At 35.7% G+C, this 21,519-nt stretch overlaps 1 protein-coding gene across 20 annotated transcripts in view; it reads left to right on the top strand.

Moving 5' to 3' along the window:
* LOC117331362 (V-type proton ATPase 116 kDa subunit a-like) overlaps positions 1-21,519 on the top strand; it is a 66,735-nt gene that overhangs the window by 919 nt on the left and 44,297 nt on the right. For 19 of the 20 annotated variants that reach the window (XM_033890053.1, XM_033890111.1, XM_033890062.1 and 16 more), the window contains exons 2-17: positions 6,917-7,087; positions 7,313-7,391; positions 7,799-8,025; positions 8,342-8,430; positions 9,169-9,295; positions 10,620-10,702; positions 10,872-10,965; positions 11,290-11,502; positions 15,383-15,533; positions 15,909-16,048; positions 16,335-16,471; positions 16,729-16,822; positions 18,787-18,905; positions 19,335-19,486; positions 19,896-20,026; positions 21,144-21,248. In XM_033890053.1, coding sequence (XP_033745944.1) covers positions 6,971-7,087; positions 7,313-7,391; positions 7,799-8,025; positions 8,342-8,430; positions 9,169-9,295; positions 10,620-10,702; positions 10,872-10,965; positions 11,290-11,502; positions 15,383-15,533; positions 15,909-16,048; positions 16,335-16,471; positions 16,729-16,822; positions 18,787-18,905; positions 19,335-19,486; positions 19,896-20,026; positions 21,144-21,248 — 2,058 coding nt within the window. In that variant the 5' untranslated portion in view covers positions 6,917-6,970. Of the gene's footprint in view, positions 1-3,898; positions 4,011-6,916; positions 7,088-7,312; positions 7,392-7,798; positions 8,026-8,341; positions 8,431-9,168; positions 9,296-10,619; positions 10,703-10,871; positions 10,966-11,289; positions 11,503-15,382; positions 15,534-15,908; positions 16,049-16,334; positions 16,472-16,728; positions 16,823-18,786; positions 18,906-19,334; positions 19,487-19,895; positions 20,027-21,143; positions 21,249-21,519 lie in introns of those variants that run through there. The other variant, XM_033890067.1, reaches the window with a different exon arrangement.

Below are 21,519 nucleotides of genomic sequence, written 5' to 3' on the forward strand. Positions count from 1 at the left end.
CTGAGTGTCAAAATGGTGTTCAAAAGTAATAATTCTTGTGAATTGTTTTGCTACTTTATGTTTTCTTCAGCAAATTAAGTAACTGGAACACAAGTTTTAACCACATTTTGTCTATTCCTACAGATGACATGTCAGTGCAAAGAGCACCCGAAACTAATCACGCATACAAATAATAACTTACCATCTTTATTTGAAGACAAAGTAAAAGACTTCATTCTTGTTGATAAATAACTTTTGTTCAGAACAGAAAGCGAGTAAAATACATTGTAAATCAATTATTAGGTCAAAAAAACGATGTCTGGGATGATCTGGGAAATCACCTGTGTCTATAAATAGAACACAAAAGAGTTCCATTTGAACATACGTAAATGGTGAAACACACGTTCTCTGGTCTTAAGATCAGCTGGCATGGTTTACAACTTTACAGGTATATTCAAGTGATATTTAAGCTTAATATACGATAATGAATAGATATCTTCATCTGGAATATATTTATGACGGAGTATTTTACCGTTTCCACAGCCTTGGGTATTCTAGCTGTTATAAGGTATAGTCTGTTTCATAAAACTTCAGAATAACTAATCTTAATAAGGGTGCCCCCACTGTCAATTACCCACACCCTGCGCCCTTATTAGGTCAAATACGGTACAAATATTGAAATAAAATGCAGATAACTATAAGTTAGAGATATCTCACTAATTAAAATTGAGATATTTCTAATTTAACACTGATATCTGTATTTTGTCAATAAAAAGAGATGCATACATCAATTCAAATATAGAATTCTGAATATAATGGGTAAAAACCTTAACATGGCAAACCAATTTGGATTTTTACCAACAACTTAGTTCAGATATCTGTATGTTGATAGAATTATATCTATATAAACAAATTTCAATAAAGACATCTTTGATTTTTTTTTTTTTTTCCAGATATCTGCATTGAATAGAATTTAAATATAGATATCTGAATTAAATGGGTAAAAACCCAAATGGCTTGCTATAGTAAGAGGCACACTTTATGAAATAAATAATTAGCAGTTATTAGAGTTTTGTATATCACAAAGTGTATTGGGTTGATATGGGATGCTTCTGTGACTACACTGTCAACTTCATCAGACAAAGTGTATTGGGTTTATATGGGATATGCTTCTGTGACTACACTGTCAACTTCATCAGACAAAGTGTATTGGGTTGATATGGGATGCTTCTGTGACTACACTGTCAACTTCATCAGACAAAGTGTATTGGGTTTATATGGGATATGTTTCGGTGACTACACTGTCAACTTCATCAGACGAAGGACCAGTGAAGCATATTTACACTAATTGTGAAATATGAAGTGTATTCAATAACATCTTCAACTACCAGGTATGCTATAGAGTTGATTCGGCTACACTTTAGTTAAAAGCTGATCATACAAAAGGAAAAGAGTCTATTGATGTGTCTTGTCTCACTAACTACATATAAGTTGCAGGTTTTGAAATCTGTTATTATATATGTAAAATAAATGTATTCAGCATTAAAATGTTGCACATTGAAAATCATATACCGGGGCATATAATAAAAACACAGCAAATGGCCTTCTACCTGAGCAAGTGCAACATGTTATCTGTAAATAAAAGTAAAACTCCCCATTGTCCAGAACTACTTTCTACACAGACACATGTTCGAGAATGTGGACCAGACTGGTTTGGGTGTAATGATTCAATTTCTTCATGGGACTCCCATGTTTATAACATAACATGTTTCAAAGCCAATTCTACTCAAATTTTTCGGGCGGAACGTTAAAATTTGCTCAAACATCAGCCAAATTGCAGGCATGCTGTTTATGTATTGCAAATCACGTAATCACATCCACACCAATATTGACATTGTACTGCCCAGGGCTGCTTGGTATGTTTTTAATAAGTACAGAATACAACCAATAGTGTGTTGGAAAATTGCTGTACCATTTGAAATGATGCCCCATTGTGGAAAGACATGGAATTACCCGCTTGACTGTGCATGCCTCATGACATTGCCTGGATGCCAACAAAAAAGTACAAGTATCAAATACAGATGGACTGATACCACCAATTAGACACTCCAGGCATAGTCATGAACTTCCAAGTTTCACATGTTAAAAGCCAGACCAGGAAAGCTTTATTCTTCACTCGAACCATATCTGAGAGTAACTAGCTTCCTACAAATATTGTCATAAGCCCCACAACTGATCTTAAAATAAGCTCTTTACCTTCACGTTACCAGCTCTGTCTTCTCAGTCCTTAATACCTTGCTTTATAAGATTTCAAAGATGCAAAAGTAAATAGTCTATTTAACTAGAATCCTTGAATAAACCTACTTTTTTTTCTTATCTTCAGGAGTTCCATATTGATTATCAAATTATTAAAACTTTCTTTGAATGCAATCTCTGAAATGCTAAAAGGCACACTTTTAAAGGTGAATCATTCTTTATTTGATATAACTGATTTCCATATTCTGTTTTTTTTTTTGTTTTTTTTTTATATACATTTGAAGGTATGATAATCTATAGTTAGGTCACTAACTGTAACTGATTAAAGTATTTTCTGCATTACATAACCATATTCAAGTTTATATCAAAAGAATTAATCCTTTGTGTCTTTCTCCGATAAAGTTATACTGTTAATCATTTTGTAGAAAGATTGAGATATACTTTTTGACAAAATTGTATGTGGTTTGGTCATATATAGTGTCATAAGTTTTTGACAAATTTTGTTAAAAAATATGTATCTATCTTTTATATGATTAGGGCCTAGATAAAAAACTACTGTTATTGAAGTCCATTGATAAAACAATTTCAACTTGTCCAAAAAATAATGTAATGGACTTTTGGTAACATGCAATACTTCAGGCAGACTAAAGATCATTGATGTATACATACATGGCTCTGTGTATACCCGGTAGTGAAGATGAATGACACATCTTGCCTGTGGCTATACTGATATAATACCTTGATAATTGTTGATATGTTTACTTTCTTGGCTTTCATAGCAATTCTACTTCTTCCTGATCATGGTAATTATATAAGGACATTATAGTTAGACTAGGATCTGTCAAAAGAACCGATTCAACATTGATCAAATCTCATACAAAGGTAATTCTTTCCTTTATTCATATCAAATAGACAGATGAATGTATTTTGTTCCCCAAGCTGTATAAAGATCCGTTGCTGTGACTTTAGTACATATTTATAAGCTAACATTGTAATTTTTATGTTGCACATTTTATGATATATTCCAGATTGTATATGTTTATGTGATTTATATATGAATTATAATTATGTGACTTGCACACATACATGTATATATAATTATACAGGATGTACATTTATGTGACTGTACCAGATATTCATATGACCAAAAGAGGTACGAAAATCAAAATAAATTTTTTTGATGTTTTACATACTAGGGCTCTGTCTTGGCTTTCCATTGGAGTTCCAGATCCCTGGTAATAAATTAAGCAACCCATATAAATTGTACACAGTTCTGTGAAAAGTGCAGACAAATGTTATTTTATTATATCCTTCAATAACTCATTCCCCTTTTTGAGTCAAAATGTGTGTTGGCCTTATGATTACTACAGGATAAATACATTGTAGAGTTGTATCGCTGAATCCTGTACAATTATCAATTACTGTAAAATACACTAAATCTATATTCATTTTAAAAATAGGATATACAAGTGTATATGTAACTGGTAATATGTAAATTTGTGATCAGTTGATAATAATTTACATAAGATATCTTGCCAGCATGTAATATATATCTGTACACCATTATACAGGTGAGTGTTATCAGTTGTTTACCTGTAGATTTCTAGTCCCCACAGGTATTGCGATACCAGGTACATGTGTTCACTAACCTACGTAGGTATGGTGACATCAGTTGTACTAAATACCAGTGTTGTTTAGCACTAGTAGCGGATCTAGTTGAGGAAAAGGTGGGGTTTGTGGCTACAGGTGGGGTACAGGTACAGACCAGGATACAGGTATAGAAAATATTCATTCCATTTATAATTACAACCTGAAGCATTTTATTTGGATAAAAGATCAAACAAAAACATTCAATAATATGAAATGATATTTTAATTACTTTGTATAAATTGTACATGGTTAAATTTGTTTGATGTAATTTAATTCTACTTTAAATTTTCTTCAACAAACTTTAAGTTGAGATATGAGTATTTTTACCTCTGTAAATATTACAGCTACAGCTGTAGTACACATAAAGACCAGGACAACGGTATACAAAATATTAATTTCTAACTCAATACAGTAAAAAAAACCTTATTTATTTCATGATTTGAATAATAAGTGCAAGCTTTCAAAATTTTCAATACATTATGTACATCCATTTGCATATACATGTATAATGAAAATTTAATGTTTGCACATGGATGATGTACATGTGTAACCAACTAACCATGTGATTTATGTCCAAATTAAGTGTCTGAATACCAGGGTACATATTTTTCTTTCAGTTGTGTACATTTGATGAAGTTATCATTATGTTTCTTATGAAAAAAAATGTGATTTTGTTTTGCTAGTAGCAAATAAAAAAAGAAAATAATAGAATTAAGTTCAATGTGTATACATACAAAATATATTATGGAATTGTTACTATACTTTAATGGATTCCTGGTAATTAAGTTTCAGGCTCGAAACTTAATTGTAACACATTTTTTGTTAAATTGATTCTTTTGTCAATATGGATCAGTGTGTTTGTTTTGTCAAAATATGCTGAAAATTGAGACAATCCTTCCCTTCTCCCCATTCCCAGATTTAAAAAAACGAAACTTAACTAGAAATTGTTATAGACAATTTGACAGGCTTTTCACCTACCTAGCACAAAAGACCTAAAGGTGTAATATTTCCAAACATTAAACTTTTTTTTCATTTTTTTATAGGCATTCTTCCAAATTCTAGTTTTCTTTTAAGCATGCATTACTTGTCAACAAAGGAGTTGGACGAGGTGAGATAACTCGTATATGTCGTATGTTGATGTGTAACCATCATTGTGATATCATATTATGAAATAGCTGTTGTGGCTTACATGTTACGAGTCCAATAAATAAGAATATTTTGTCGGCTCTCCTTTCTTAATATTTCTACCAATTTTAAGCCCAGTTGCACCAGTGGAACTGGAGAAGAAGTTTAAAATGGGTCATCTTAGATTTTGAACCAACCAAAATAATAACACTTGGTCAGGACCATTAGGATCATTTCAAGCGGCAAGTCTGGGCTGAATCTCACCTGCGGAACTTGTGAAAAAGTTTGAAATGTGAATTGTCGGCATTTCCTAAAGATCAAAGGAATGATTCAAAATGGTGTACTAAGTTAACTGCAATCACTACCAAAAAACTGAAGACATCAAAATCATTGGAATGACATACTGCATCATTCTATAAAAGAATTTAAAAAAAAAATGAAAATAAAAAAAATTCTATTTATAGATCTAGATGAATTTTGACTCAGAAGAAATATTTCGTAGTAACATATACAATGTAGTTAGAAAAAGTAAGCCCCAAATATGTTCTATAATATATATGGCATGAAAGCTATTAAATCATGTTATATATACCTGTTCTTATGTTTTAAGCTATGAAGTCAAGGTCTAGGTGGCCATTTTGGATATTGTATCTTCCTCAAAAGTCAAAATAGCAAAACTTAGTCAGGACCATCTCGGGGTCATTTAAAAAAAAATTGTGCTGAATCCCACTGGTGGAACTTAGGAGAAAATGAAAATGTGAATGGTCGGCATACTCAAAATATCAAAGGAAATATTCAAATTGGCATACTACGTTATCACTTGAGGAAGGTTTAACATTTTTATCATGCCATACGCATCACTTAGCACTTACACCATCACTGTGATCATTCTGTGCCATCTCCAAAGTATATAATCTACTGTGTATAGTAATATATGGCACCAGATGGCTGTTTCCCTTTGAAAACCTTATACTGTAAAATCAATAGATTGTCTGTTTATACAACATCATCACAACATTTTCTGGACAATTATCAGTGTATTTTACAACACATTCATGTACAGCGATATGATCACTGCATGTATATGTATAAGTTTGTCATATATTTCCCTGACTTGTACTGATATAAGTTGGATTAAAATCTGAGATGTGAGCTGGTCCCCATCCTGGGTAGTTTGTATTTCACAGGAAAAATGCCTCTGGTATGTTGTTAGTGAGGATGTAGGCACCAATTTACTACATGTGTGAGTGTGAGGAGTATGTTGTATATATATTATAATGTATGTACCCTTATAAATGATAAGTTATAAATGGGGAATATGGACATGGTCATATATATAGGGGCTGTAGATCCAAACACTCATTGTATAGGTTGTACTGTGTTACCTAACAGTAGCAGCTGAGTCTATATCAATATTTTCTCAGATTGGGCTGATCAAATAAAATGTCTATTTTCTCCTTTAACCACTTGCAAATGTACCTGAATTATGAGAATTTGATTTTGTTTACATTAGAATGTCTGGGTTTGCATAAGCAATCAGGTGCAACTACTTGCAAATGTACCTGAATAATGAGGATTTGATTATGTTTACATTAGCTTACTGACAGCATTAATGAAAGTCTAGGATTGCATAAGCCATCAGGTTTTTCCCTATATCCATTTGAAGCATAGAATTTGAAAACTGCTTAATACCATATAATATTTTCAAGAATGATATTTAAAGTATTTAATGTACTAAAGGATCCCATTTTATGTGGAAAAAGTCATTTTAATACGCTGTATGCATGCATGGAGGATTCCACATTGCCATGGATGTGTGCCTTAGTGGGACTATAACTCTGCAATTATGTGGAAGGCACAGTGAAATGGTGAATTCTAATACAGAATATGTTTTGTATAATTACAGACCAGACAGTGATACAGGAAACATTTAGGAGTGTGTTAACACTAACCGTCCAAGATGGGGGCACTTTTCCGCAGTGAAGAGATGAACCTCTGCCAGATCTTTCTACAGTCGGAGGCATCGTACGCTTGTGTGTCAGAACTTGGAGAGTTGGGCCTTGTTCAGTTCAAGGATGTAAGTCCATACAAAACACACACTTCTTAAATCAAACATGTAGGAATAGTTTGTAAAGGGCTCAAATCACACCAAATAGACTTCAGTTTATACTTGTGCTTTATCATAAGATGTTTTTAAGTGAGTTATTAATGTATTCTTATAGTTTGCAAAAATGAATAATATTTCAGTCATGTTGTGGTATATCAAAGTTTTACATTTATAATTGTTCTTGTTGTTTTATAGCTTAATCCTGATGTGAATGCTTTCCAAAGGAAATTTGTCAATGAAATTATGCGATGTGACGAAATGGAAAGAAAGTTGCGTAAGTATCAAAAATGCTTGAAAGATGTGCAATTCTTAGCAAAATACATGCATGATATTCAAAAGTGGTGGAATTTTCAACCAGTATTAAAGAAAGGATGAACAATTCTTTGCAATATATCCCCCAACTTATAAAAATCCAAGACCATTGATTGAAGCTGTCTAACATTGTCCTCTTCTATGGAGAAAGACAGCTAGACTCTTTCTTAAAAATGGATAGTTGAAAAGAAGTATACAAAATGAAGAAAAAGTGGATATTCAAACAATCAAAAATATTTTTCACCCCAGTATCAGCAACAACTGTCCTGTCAAAACGTGCCTTAGATTATAAACTGTATATGTCTGTCATTTAAATTTAGTATTTTTTACACAAAACATTGTTTATAAATGAAATTTTATCATGGTTAGGATACATTGAGAAGGAACTGAAGAAAGATGAAATGAAAATTCCGGACACGAATGAAAACCCAAAGGCTCCTGCACCAAAAGAAATGATAGACCTAGAGGCAACATTTGAGAAAATTGAGTCGGAGCTTCGGGAGGTCAACACTAATGCTGAAGCTCTGAGGAGAAACTTCCTGGAGTTATCAGAGCTGAGGGAGGTCCTGAAGAAGACACAAGTCTTTTTTGAAGAAGTATAATGTTTATTTTACACATTTGACCCCTATGTCCTTGAAAATGAGTCAGGTCATTCTAATAAACAAATTCTATAACCCTTTGTTCCAGCAGACTATTGGCCTATTATCATCACCTTGTTTTCAGCTACAAATGATCCATGTGGAAATTTTTGAAGAATTGAGTTTTGATTCTGGTTGAAACATGAAAGGCTACCTCAAACATTAACCTAATTAATGTGATATTTCTTAGCCGATTTTTTTAGTAATGAGGAATGAAGAATTAAATCAAAAGCATGTCAATTAATTTCACAAAACCCATCATTATTTTCCCCAGCATGGTGGACACCACAGTATGATTGACGATGCCCAGATGGCCCTGGTCCATGATGAATCTGGGGTGCCCTCCACCACTGTCCAACTTGGGTATGGTTTAAAATCAGTCCATTTCACTTAGTGATCTGTTATTAAACTTTTTCAAGACAACTTGAACAAATCCTATTTAGCTATCAACAGATTTCATTTGAAATACACAGGAATGTTACAGACTCATAATGTGTACATATGCATGCAGGTTTTTCCCCCACAAATTTAGGTTGCTTTGGTAACGCGTTCACTAAAACAGGTTTTTGTTGGGAAATATTCACTAGAGGGGCGGGGGGTATGAGTTGGCCCTCTTGACGAGAGTTCTAGTTTCATCTGTGACCTGGCTACATAGTAAATAGAAAATAATAAAGTAGACTTACTTGGAACTATTTTCAGTATATTGAAGATTTTTTTAATGTAGAAAAGGATCTAATAAGTCATGAAAGATTCGTTATGTTCAGTTTAATTTTTAGCATATTTAAACGAGTATTGAAAGAAAAAAAATCCAGACAAACAGAATGAGACATAGACATTACCTGTTAATTAATACAAAAAGGTTCATTGGTAATGTTTAAAAACATTTCAGACCTTTCTTCATTTTCTAACACTGTCTTGCATTATTTCTGAAACTTCCTACCATTTCTTTACTAGCCCTCCAATTCTGTCAACATTTGCTAACCTATTCTGGTAGCTTTACACTGACACCATTATTCTTACCCCTCTTGCCATTTCTGGCCAAGTTTCCTCCTCACTTTCTCCCGAGATATTATCACAGTTGTATATAAATCTTCTATCCAGATTTGTAGCGGGCGTGGTTCCCAGGGAGAAAATCCCCGTGTTTGAGAGGATGATGTGGTTTGCCTGTCGTGGTAACGTGTTCTTGCGTTACGAAGACATTAACCAGGTTATGAAGGATCCAGTGACTGTAAGTTGTAATAAAAACCTCCAAACAGTTGTTTAGACATAGTAAACATCCGACCAGTTGTATAGACATAGTAAACGTCCAAACAGTTGTATAGACATAGAAAAACCAATAAATAGTTGTATAGACACAGTAAACCTCCGACCAGTTGTATAGACATAGTAAACCTCCAAACAGTTGTATAGACATAGTAAACCTTCAAACAGTTGTATAGACATAGTAAACCTCCAAACAGTTGTATAGACATAGTAAACCTCCAAACAGTTGTATAGACACAGTAAACCTCCAAACAGTTGTATAGACATAGTAAACCTCCAAACAGTTGTATAGACATAGTAAACCTCCAAACAGTTGTATAGACACAGTAAACCTCCAAACAGTTGTATAGACACAGTAAACCTCCGACCAGTTGTATAGACATAGTAAACCTCCGACCAGTTGTATAGACACAGTAAACCTCCAAACAGTTGTATAGACATAGTAAACCTCCAAACAGTTGTATAGACATGTAAAGACACAGTAAACTTCCAAACAGTTGTATAGACACAGTAAACGTCCAAACAGTTGTATAGACATAGTAAACGTCCAAACAGTTGTATAGACACAGTAAACGTCCAAACAGTTGTATAGACATAGTAAACCTCCAAACAGTTGTATAGACACAGTAAACGTCCAAACAGTTGTATAGACATAGTAAACCTCCAAACAGTTGTATAGACATAGTAAACCTCCAAACAGTTGTATAGACACAGTAAACCTCCAAACAGTTGTATAGACACAGTAAACCTCCAAACAGTTGTATAGACATGTATAGACATAGTAAACCTCCAAACAGTTGTATAGACACAGTAAACCTCCAAACAGTTGTTTAGACACAGTAAACCTCCGACCAGTTGTATAGACAAAGTAAACCTCCAAACAGTTGTATAGACACAGTAAACCTCCAAACTGTTGTATAGACATAGTAAACCTCCAAACAGTTGTATAGACATAGTAAACCTCCAAACAGTTGTATAGACACAGTAAACCTCCAAACAGTTGTATAGACATAGTAAACCTCCAAACAGTTGTATAGACATAGTAAACGTCCAAACAGTTGTATAGACATAGTAAACCTCCGACCAGTTGTATAGACATAGTAAACCTCCAAACAGTTGTATAGACATAGTAAACCTCCAAACAGTTGTATAGACATAGTAAACCTCCAAACAGTTGTATAGACATGTATAGACATAGTAAACCTCCAAACAGTTGTATAGACACAGTAAACATCCAAACAGTTGTATAGACACAGTACAGTAATTTTCTGTCCTATGTGTTTGTCTAGGGAGATGAAATCCACAAATCTGTCTTCATAGTGTTCTATCAAGGTGAACAGCTCAAGGCCAGAGTAAGGAAAATCTGTGAGGGGTAAGTGGAATATCACAACTACTGACCATGTGCTTTTTCGAGAGGAAAATGTTTTCATAATTAATTGTATAAGTATCAGTAAGGGCTTTAAATTACCATATGAGTAGACAACGTTGGAATTTTGATGATATGGTTGAATTTCTAACAATGTATAATATGCTGATTGCAGGTTTAAAGCAGTTTTATACCCATGTCCAGAAAATGCACAGGAGAGATTTGAGATGTCTAATGGTGTGGCTACTAGACTGGAGGACCTGAAAACTGTATGACTCACTCAGATAAATCATTTTATTTTCACATTTAATACTGATAACTCTGTCTTTAGTATCTGACAGATGTTTTTGATTAATTAATTAAAGTTATCTATTTGTATGTTTATTTCATAGCAAGAGAGAGAAGTCAGGCTTTAAAATTAAAATAAAAGTAATAATTTTTTTTTATCATGATATTAAGTGTAACTATAGTAATGGAGTGGAATTACCAGGAATTATTGTAAACCCTATTTGGATGGAAAAAGCCATGTCATGAATTTTATACCATGATGATGATCAGAGGTGCTCATCTTATTGACCTTGACCCTTGAACAGGTGTTATACCAGACAGAGGAACACAGGAGACGTGTGCTTGCAAGTGCACAGAAGGAAATTCGACTGTGGGTGATTAAGGTCAAGAAAATCAAGGCCATCTATCATACATTGAACCTGTGCAACTTTGATTTGTCTCACAACAGTCTTATTGCCGAGTGTTGGTGTCCAGTTGTAGCACTAGAGGATGTACAGAGGGCACTTAGACATGGAACGGTCAGTAAATGTATTTAATTTACCACAGTCAAATTTTTAGTGCAAACACAGAAAATAAGTACGTTAACAGTAATTCAAACTTGTTTTGTAGAAATACTGTTAATTTCGAATACAGTTGGTAGATTTCAAGACTGTACACTGTATTTGTGTTTACAGGATGTCTTCATTAAAATATTTACAGTATTTGTGTTGATGGATGTCGTCATTATAATCTTGACGGTTTTTGTGCTGACAGGATGTCTTCATTAAGATATTTACAGTATTTGTGTTGACAGTGTGTCGTTATTACAGTATTTGTGTTGACAGGATGTCCTCATTAAGATATTTACAGTATTTGTGTTGACAGGGTGTCTCCATTAAGATATTTACAGTACAGTGGAACTTCGTTAACTCGAAGTCGACGGGACCACGAAAAAACTTCGAGTTATCCGAGTGTTCGAATTAAGCGAGTTATCGTTTTTGGTGAAAAGTTTGGTCAATATTTGTCAACATTATATAATCATTATAACTTCGCTCTGTCGCTCATCAGTTTAGTGTGAAGACTGGTCAATACATGTAAATATATATGTAATGTTTCGCTATGTCACTTGTAATTTGGTGTAGTTTTGCCGATATACAGTCACGATAAAGTTTCTTTCACTTAGTCACTTCAATAACGATCTGATGTGCAAGTCATGTTTGCAAAAGGTAAACGATAAAACGGAATTCGACAAAATAACAAGTTATTAATGTCAAAACAAATAACCATTTAAGTTTAACACAGATTGCATACAAAACGTAACAGAACCATTACCTTTTATTGGACATATATAAAATACTGTTTGATCGGCCTACTTACTTTTTATTGATAACCACGCCATTTCCATGTGTATTAGCACCAGAAGTTGGGCTGCGCGTGTGCGTATAAAATGTTACTGTAACTGAGTTGGCGTTTTATCCGATTTAATAGACAGCACTGACCGTTACAGTTGTACTCTGAACACCTCGGCAGTAATTACGCTATTGTTTCAGCAGTTTAAAGATTTAATAGGCGCCGGTGACTGTGTCATTTCTACACCTGTAAAAACATCAGCCGGGTAGATCTACCGGTGTGTCAGAGATTAGTTCCGCTTGAGCGAACGGGTAGATGAGTTGTTGACTATCGTGTGTACTGATATCGGCGACTGCCTTGGGAAATTACCTGATGTAAGTAAAGAAGTACTTTTTATCACCAAGACTTGTTGTTATAAGATTCAACCGACAATTTCTTTTATGAATTTATGAAACACTTATAATAGCATGTAGGTTAGTAGTGCCGATATGTTCAGTATTACAAACGGAATTTAGCTCTTAAAAAATGTCGGCGTTTGCCACCGATCGACGAAAATTATACTTCGAGTTATTCGAACATTTCAAGTAGGATTTTTAGGTCATCTGACCCGAAGGGTCAGGATGACCTATAGTCATCATGCTTCGTCCGTCGTCGTGCGCCGTGCGCCGTGCGTCGTGCGCCGTGCGCCGTGCGTAAACTTTTCACATTTCAATCTTCTTCTCAAGTTCCACCAGTGGGATTAAGCTGAAACTTGCCTGAAATGATCCTGAGATGGTCCTGACCAAGTGTTGTTATTTTTCGGGTCAGTCCGAAATCCAAGATGGCCGCCATAACCGCCATTTTGAAAACACATTTTAAACTTCTTCTCAAGTTCCACCAGTGCTGTTGAGCTGAAACTTGCCAGAAATGATCCTGAGATGATCCCGACCAAGTGTTGTTATTTTTCGGGTCGGTCCGAAATCCAAGATGGCCGCCATAGCCGCCATCTTGAAAAACACATTTTAAACTTCTTCTCAAGTTCAACCAGTGCTATTGAGATGAAACTTGCCTGAAATGATCCTGATATGATCCCGACCAAGTGTTGTTATTTTTCGGGTCGGTCCGAAATCCAAGATGGCCGCCATAGCCGCCATCTTGAAAAACACATTTTAAACTTCTTGTCAAGTTTCCACCAGTGCTTTTGAGCTGAAACTTGCCTGAAATGATCCTGAGATGATCCCGACCAAGTGTTGTTATTTTTCGGGTCGGTCCGAAATCCAAGATGGCCGCCATAGCCGCCATCTTGAAAAACACATTTTAAACTTCTTCTCAAGTTCCACAAGTGCTATTGAGCTGAAACTTGCCTGAAATGATCCTGATATGATCCCGACCAAGTGTTGTTATTTTTCGGGTCGGTCCGAAATCCAAGATGGCCGCCATAGCTGCCATTTTGAAAACACATTTTATACTTCTTCTCAGGTTCCACCTGTGATATTGAGCTGAAACTTGCCTGAAATGATCCTGATATGATCGTGACCGAGTGTTAATATTTTTCGGGTCGGTCCGAAATCCAAGATGGCCGCCATAGGCGCCATCTTGAAAAACACATTTTAAACTTCTTCTCAAGTTCCAGCAGTGCTATTGAGCTGAAACTTGCCCGGAAATGATCCTGATATGATCCCGACCAAGTGTTGTTATTTTTCGGGTCGGTCCGAAATCCAAGATGGCCCCCATAGCCGCCATTTTGAAAACACATTTTAAACTTCTTCTCCGGTTCCACCAGTGCTATTGAGCTGAAAATTGCCTGAAATGATCCTGATATGATCCCGACCAAGTGATGTTATTTTTCGGGTCGGTCCGAAATCCAAGATGGCCACCATAACCACCATCTTCAAAAACACATTTTAAACTTCTTCTCAAGTTCTACCAGTGCTGTTGGGCTGAAACTTGCCTGAAATGTTCCTGAGATGATCCCGACCAAGTGTTGTTATTTTTTAGATTGGTCTGAAATGCAAGATGGCCGCCATATCCGCCATCTTAAAAAACACATTTTAAACTTCTTCTCCAGTTCCACTGGTGCCATTGAGCTCGAAATTGGTGAGGATGTTAAGGAAGGAGTGCCAACAAAGTTTTGTTATTTTTTCGGCCTTGTAAAAACTTTGGCTTGGCAGCAATGGCGGCCATTTTGTAACATGATTGCGCAATCATGGTTTTCCTGAACAACACCTATTTCAAACTTCTTCTCAAATTCCACCGGTGGGATTCAGCTCTAACTTACCAGAAATGATCCTTAGATGGTCCAGACCAAGTGTTATTATTTATTGGGTCGGTCAGATATCCAAGATGGCCACCATGGCCAACAGTGCCACTATATACTTGCTACAGAGAATGCATACTACAATAATATAAGGGTTTTAATTTAGAGTCAGATGACCGTTAAGGCCCCTGGGCCTCTTGTTATTGTTGGGACCAAATTTTTACTTCGTATTATCCGAGTTTTTCGAGTTATCCGAATTCGAATTTTCCGAGTTTTTTTTACTAAGATAAAGAGAGAATTTGGCCGGGACCGGCGAGGTACTTCGAGTTAAGCGGGGTATTCGAGTTATCCGAGTTCGAGTTAACGAAGTTCCACTGTATTTGTATTGACAGTGTGTCGTCATTAAAATATTTACAGTATTTGTGTTGACAGTGTGTCGTCATTAAAATATTTACAGTATTTGTGTTGACAGTGTGTCGTCATTAAAAATATTTACAGTATTTGTGTAAACAGTATGTCTTCATTAAAATATTTACATTATTTGTGTTGACAAGATGTTGTCATTATGAAAATATTTACATTATTTGTATTGACAGTGTGTCGTCATTAAAATATTTACATTATTTGTATTGACAGTGTGTCATCATTAAAATATTTACAGTATTTGTGTTGATAAGATGTTGTCGTTAAAATTTTAACTGTATTTGTGTTGCTGGGTGTCGTAATTTAAATCTTAACTGTTTTTGTGTCAACGGGTGTCATCATTAAAATCTTAACTGTATTTGTGTCGACGGGTGTCATCATTAAAATCTTAACTGTATTTGTGTTTCCAGGAACTCAGCGGAAGCACAGTACCAAGTATTCTACATAGGATGAATACAAAAGAAACCCCACCCACTTTCTTCCGCAATAACAAGTTCACTGCTGTGTTTCAAAGTATCATACATGCATATGGTGTAGCCGACTATCAGGAGGTCAACCCTGGTAAGATGACTTGCAGACTCTCTTAAGAATAAGATGTAGAAAATTCTCTTGTAGAAAAATCTTGTGAACTTCAGTCAGAAATGTAATACAGTGATCCATATTTATCAGATAAAGAGTTCATGCTTGGAAATAAGTACACCCATATCTATTACAGTTTAGTAAAAATGCTTATCAATGCCGTTTTATCGTAAGAAACAAACTCCTACTTGAGTGAAAAACGTTTGCAGGATAAATGTGTTACAATTAAATTAAAAAAAAGTGAATTAATGTTAAAAACTTTGTCTAAATAGTGTTTACTGAAATATGTCCCTGTATGATGCCTGTCGTAATAACAAAAATACAAGGTGATAAGACATAACTATATGTTTGTTCCAGCACCGTACACCATCATATCTTTCCCCTTCCTGTTTGCTGTGATGTTTGGAGATGTTGGTCACGGATTCATTATGTTTTTGTTTGGACTGTGGATGGTTGCATACGAAAAAAAGTTACTCGCCCAAAAATCTGACAATGAGGTAAACATTTAGATTCACTGGATGTTCTTTTTATGATTTAAAATAAGAAAAAATAGAAAATACAGTGGAAAATCTTCAAACTTGGATTCCAGCCATGCATGGTAACGTACATGATGTATTATGAACAATATACAGAGGTAACAAATTTAATGTGTTTCATGATAGAGGTCATGCTTGGTTATGCTGATGTAGGAAATTATTCACTTAAATATAAGAAGTGAGAAATCTGTGTGAATTCATTAGAACTATGCTACCCAGTTAATACCATGTTACCTTCCTGTTTCAGGTGTGGAATATTTTCTTTGGTGGTCGATACATCATCCTGATGATGGGACTGTTCTCAGTGTACACTGGACTCATCTACAACGAAGTGTTTGCCAAGTCAATCAATATATTTGGATCATCATGGAAGCCAAATTATGAGTGAGAAACAGCATTTCTGAACTATTTCAAGGGAGACATAATAATTATAAGTGATTAGAATGTTGAGCCGCTGTGACCTTCATTTCAAGGTGTAACGTCAATTGAGTACAAAATTTTCAAGACAATTTTGTCCAAGGCATGAATTTACAACATCTAATTCAAAAGATGTCTTGATTAACTTGAAATACACAAGTTCTGAACAGTCTATAATAAGTCAACTGTGACCTTCATTTTGATACATAATTGTTCCATTTCAGTGATTCAGCCCTAGAAGCCAATACTGACCTGACACTAAACCCTGCAACGATGTTTGATAATGTCACGGGACCGTATCCCCTAGGTTTAGACCCTGTAAGTACTTGTTTGATAACGTCACGGGACCGTACCCCCTAGGTTTAGACCCTGTAAGTACTTGTTTGATAACGTCACGGGACCGTACCCCCTAGGTTTAGACCCTGTAAGTACTTGTTTGATAACATAACCAGACCGTACCCCCTAGGTTTAGACCCTGTAAGTACTTGTTTGATAACATAACCAAACCGTACCCCCTAGGTTTAGACCCTGTAAGTACTTGTTTGATAACATAACCAGACCGTACCCCCTAGGTTTAGACCCTGTAAGTACTTGTTTGATAACGTCACGAGACCGTACCCCCTAGGTTTAGACCCTGTAAGTACTTGTTTGATAACGTCACGGGACCGTACCCCCTAGGTTTAGACCCTGTAAGTACTTGTTTGATAACATAACCAGACCGTACCCCCTAGGTTTAGACCCTGTAAGTACTTGTTTGATAACGTCACGAGACCGTACCCACTAGGTTTAGACCCTGTAAGTACTTGTTTGATAATTTCAAGGGACCGTACCCCCTAGGTTTAGACCCTGTAAGTACTTGTTTGATAACGTCACGAGACCGTACCCCCTAGGTTTAGACCCTGTAAGTACTTGTTTGATAACGTCACGGGACTGTACCCCCTAGGTTTAGACCCTGTAAGTACTTGTTTGATAACGTCACGGGACTGTACCCCCTAGGTTTAGACCTTGTAAGTACTTGTTTGATAATGTCACGGGACCGTACCCCCTAGGTTTAGACCTTGTAAGTACTTGTTTGATAACGTCACAAGACCGTACCCCCTAGGTTTAGACCCTGTAAGTACTTGTTTGATAACATAACCAAACCGTATCCCCTAGGTTTAGACCCTGTAAGTACTTGTTTGATAACGTCACCAGACCGTACCCCCTAGGTTTAGACCCCGTAAGTACTTGTTTGATAACGTCACAGGACCGTATCCCCTAGGTTAAGACCCTGTAAGTACTTGTTTGATGTCAGCAGACCGTATCCTCTAGGTTTAGACCTTGTAAGTACTTGTTTGATAAAGTCACGGGACCGTACCCCCTAGGTTTAGACCCCATAAGTACTTGTTTGATAACATCACCAAACCGTATCCCCTAAGTTTAGACCCTGTAAGTACTTGTTTGATAATGTCACGGGACCGTATCCCCTAGGTTTAGACCCTGAAAGTACTTGTTTGATAACGTCACGAGACCGTACCCCCTAGGTTTAGACCCCATAAGTACTTGTTTGATAACATAACCAGACCGTACCCCGTAGGTTTAGACCCTGTAAGTACTTGTTTGATAACATAACCAGACCGTACCCCCTAGGTTTAGACCCTGAAAGTACTTGTTTGATAACATCCCCAGACCGTACCCCCTAGGTTAGCAATAACTTAAAGCCGCTATACATTGTATATAAATTATAATTTGCTCTTTTTATTGGGTCAACTGGATTTTAAATTTTTTTTAAAAAGTTTTAACTGATAATACATGTCCAGATTAAAGTTAAAGATTGGAAGTCTTCCTCCTAAATAGAGAGGACTGGCAAGAACAATCAAGTCTTATCCACAGGGGCTTGACACATTCCTGTGTCCCAGAATGAAAATAGTAACCCTAAGTCCAACTCTTAGATCACTTGAATCAGATTTCATTGATGGTCAGAATAGAAATTAAAAACCCCAACATATCTTGATTTTTGAACGACAATGTTCCAGCCCTTGTCAATAAGAAGTGATAAAGGGGTTGGACCCTAGGATTAATGTTTCATTCTTGGTCCTAGGAATGTGTTAAGGCCCAATGGGCCTGTCTATTGTTATAATGTAATACTCAGTTCTTAAAGTTGTTTAGCTGTGTAAACTGGTTATAGTGATAATGTCATTTACCCATATAGGAAAATTATTTATTGTTCTTTATGAACCCTGACAGCTTTGCTTCATATCAGGCAGATGTTTTCTGATGATTACCACTTCTGATCGTTTCAGATATGGTTGTCCAGTCTTAACAAGATCACATTCACCAACTCATTCAAGATGAAGATGTCGATTACCATTGGTATCAGCCAGATGTTGTTGGGTGTCATGCTAAGTGTCATCAACCATATGTAAGTAAAAGTTCAAAGGTCAAATATCACATAAGTAGGACAGCACCAAGGTGAGAAGTCAGAATATAAGATTAAGGGTCACATTTGTTACATTGTTTGTATCGAAGATCAGGTGACAATGGATTGTTAGTATCAAAAATGAGATGACAATGTAAGGTCAAAGGTCACATTGTAAGTCATATTCCATCAAAGGTCAGGGGTGAAAATTTAATTCTAGTGATTTCAAATCTGAGATCAAACAAACTAATGCTCACATCTGAAGATGTAATGTGTCAAAAACGAAGTCTTACTCGATCACCAAGAAGAGTTCTAGGCACTGACAGAGCACCATAAAATCAGAAAGAGCACCATAAAATCAGAAGAGCACCATAAAATCAGAAAAATTACCTTTTGGATGTTCGGTTGAATTTTTTTGTACTTTCATTTCAGTTACTACCGTAACTGGCTCAACATCTTCTGCCAGTTTCTCCCAGAGTTACTTTTCCTTTTGTGTCTGTTTGGTTATCTGGTTGGTCTCATCTTCTACAAATGGGTTGCCTACAATGACCGCTGTACACAGTGTGCTCCATCACTTCTCATACGTAAGTCAACAGGATTTATAAACAAATTTTGTTTTCATATTAGCTGTTTGTTTCATTTAATTCATGTAGGGGACGGACATTAGGCAATTAAATGCCGTCATCAGCCATAATATAAAATGTAATTCTGAGGGAGAAAGGAGATATTGGTAAATATCAAAGGAGACTTATATCATGGATTGAATCAAAATTAGAAATGAGGACTTTATATACAATGTATGTTGATTGTCAAAATAGATGGCAATTAAAACAAGGAGCATTCTATTAAAGTCTCACTGTTTGAAATTTATGAAGTTACTACGGTAGTTTGGTAAATGATGTAACATTTTGTAGACATTTTCAATGCCTACACATATATATTGGTATATACTGCTATTGTATCAAAAATCTAATTAGAATTTTTTCATACTAGACTTCATCAACATGTTCCTGGTTAAATACCAGCACGCAAATGATGGTTTTGAGACACAATCTTATCAGTGTGAAACAGCTGATCCAGACGTGACAGGATGTACCTCCCAGACAGTATTCTACCCAAACCAGGTAAGTCGGATCAGGACAGATCAGGAATGGACATTAAGATGTGGTTCTGGTCAAGGATTCTGGTGTGTTTGGGATGAGGTTATTGTCACAATTTATTGCACAATATCTCTTTGTAATATACATATATGTACTTGGTTAATTTATGTGGCTACAATACTTCAGTCAGTAGAGCAAGCTTAGGTGAATTTCTAAAGTGTGTTTCTCAGACAGGTTGGGGTTAAGACTCCTGTTCTGTTGTGGGTGTGTCATGGGCAAAACACTTTGCCCCAATTGCTCCACAGGAGATCAGGGAGGGGCAGATAAACCTGTAAAACAGCATTGTTCATATACCACAGAGATCAAGGGGAGATAAACCTGTAAAACAGCATTGTTCATATACCACAGAGATCAAGGGCAGATAAACCTGTAAAACAGCATTGTTCATATACCACAGAGATCAAGGGCAGATAAACCTGTAAAACAGCATTGTTCATATACCACAGAGATCAAGGGGAGATAAACCTGCTAAACAACATTGTTCATATACCACAGAGATCAAGGGGAGATAAACCTGCTAAACAACATTGTTCATATACCACAGAGATCAAGGGGAGATAAACCTGTAAAACAGCATTGTTCATATACCACAGAGATCAAGGGGAGATAAACCTGCTAAACAACATTGTTCATATACCACAGAGATCAAGGGCAGATAAACCTGTAAAACAGCATTGTTCATATGCCACAGAGATCAAGGGGAGATAAACCTGTAAATCAACATTTTTCATATACCACAGAGATCAAGGGGAGATAAACCTGCTAAGCAACATTGTTCATATACCACAGAGATCAAGAAAATGTCCGCTAAAATAATTTATGAAATACTTCTATGTCATGGATTGATTATTTTTCGCTTTATCTACAAGAAAAAGTTGTTTCACTATTCATGTGAGATATCAAACAATGGCAGTCTGTTAAGAAAACAATACTCCAGAGGGATGTCAGGAATCTCGACAGCTTACTTTGAAATGTATCACTAAAAGTTAACCAAATTGTAATATAATATTTTTAATATTACTTTGTGACTATGATATTAGTTGGGTTTCATTTTATTGATTTATCCGATATTTGTTTCCAGATGATCGCTCAGCTTGCCTTGGTAGTTGTGGCCCTTTTGTGTGTACCTACCATGCTGTTCATCAAACCGTTTGTTCTCCGATCCAGACACAACAAAATGTTGAAGGTATTGAATTTAACATTTTATCAACAATAGCAGATCTTAAATCCCACCCCACTATCACATAAAAAAATAAAATAAAAACTTAACTCTCCCTACTCAACATCATGGTGGAGGTAATTTTGTAATTTTTGGTGGTTCAAAGTTTTGTTTCAGCCTTGAATATTCAAAGTTTCAAAGATGATGCCAAATTGATTGAGAAATTTAGGGGATTAGTTATGTATGTTATATATAAGAACATCATGTTTCTTATCAAAATATCTGTAACATCCAGTGC

This window comes from Pecten maximus, chromosome 1, assembly GCF_902652985.1.
Source record: "Pecten maximus chromosome 1, xPecMax1.1, whole genome shotgun sequence".
NCBI lineage: Eukaryota > Metazoa > Mollusca > Bivalvia > Pectinida > Pectinidae > Pecten > Pecten maximus.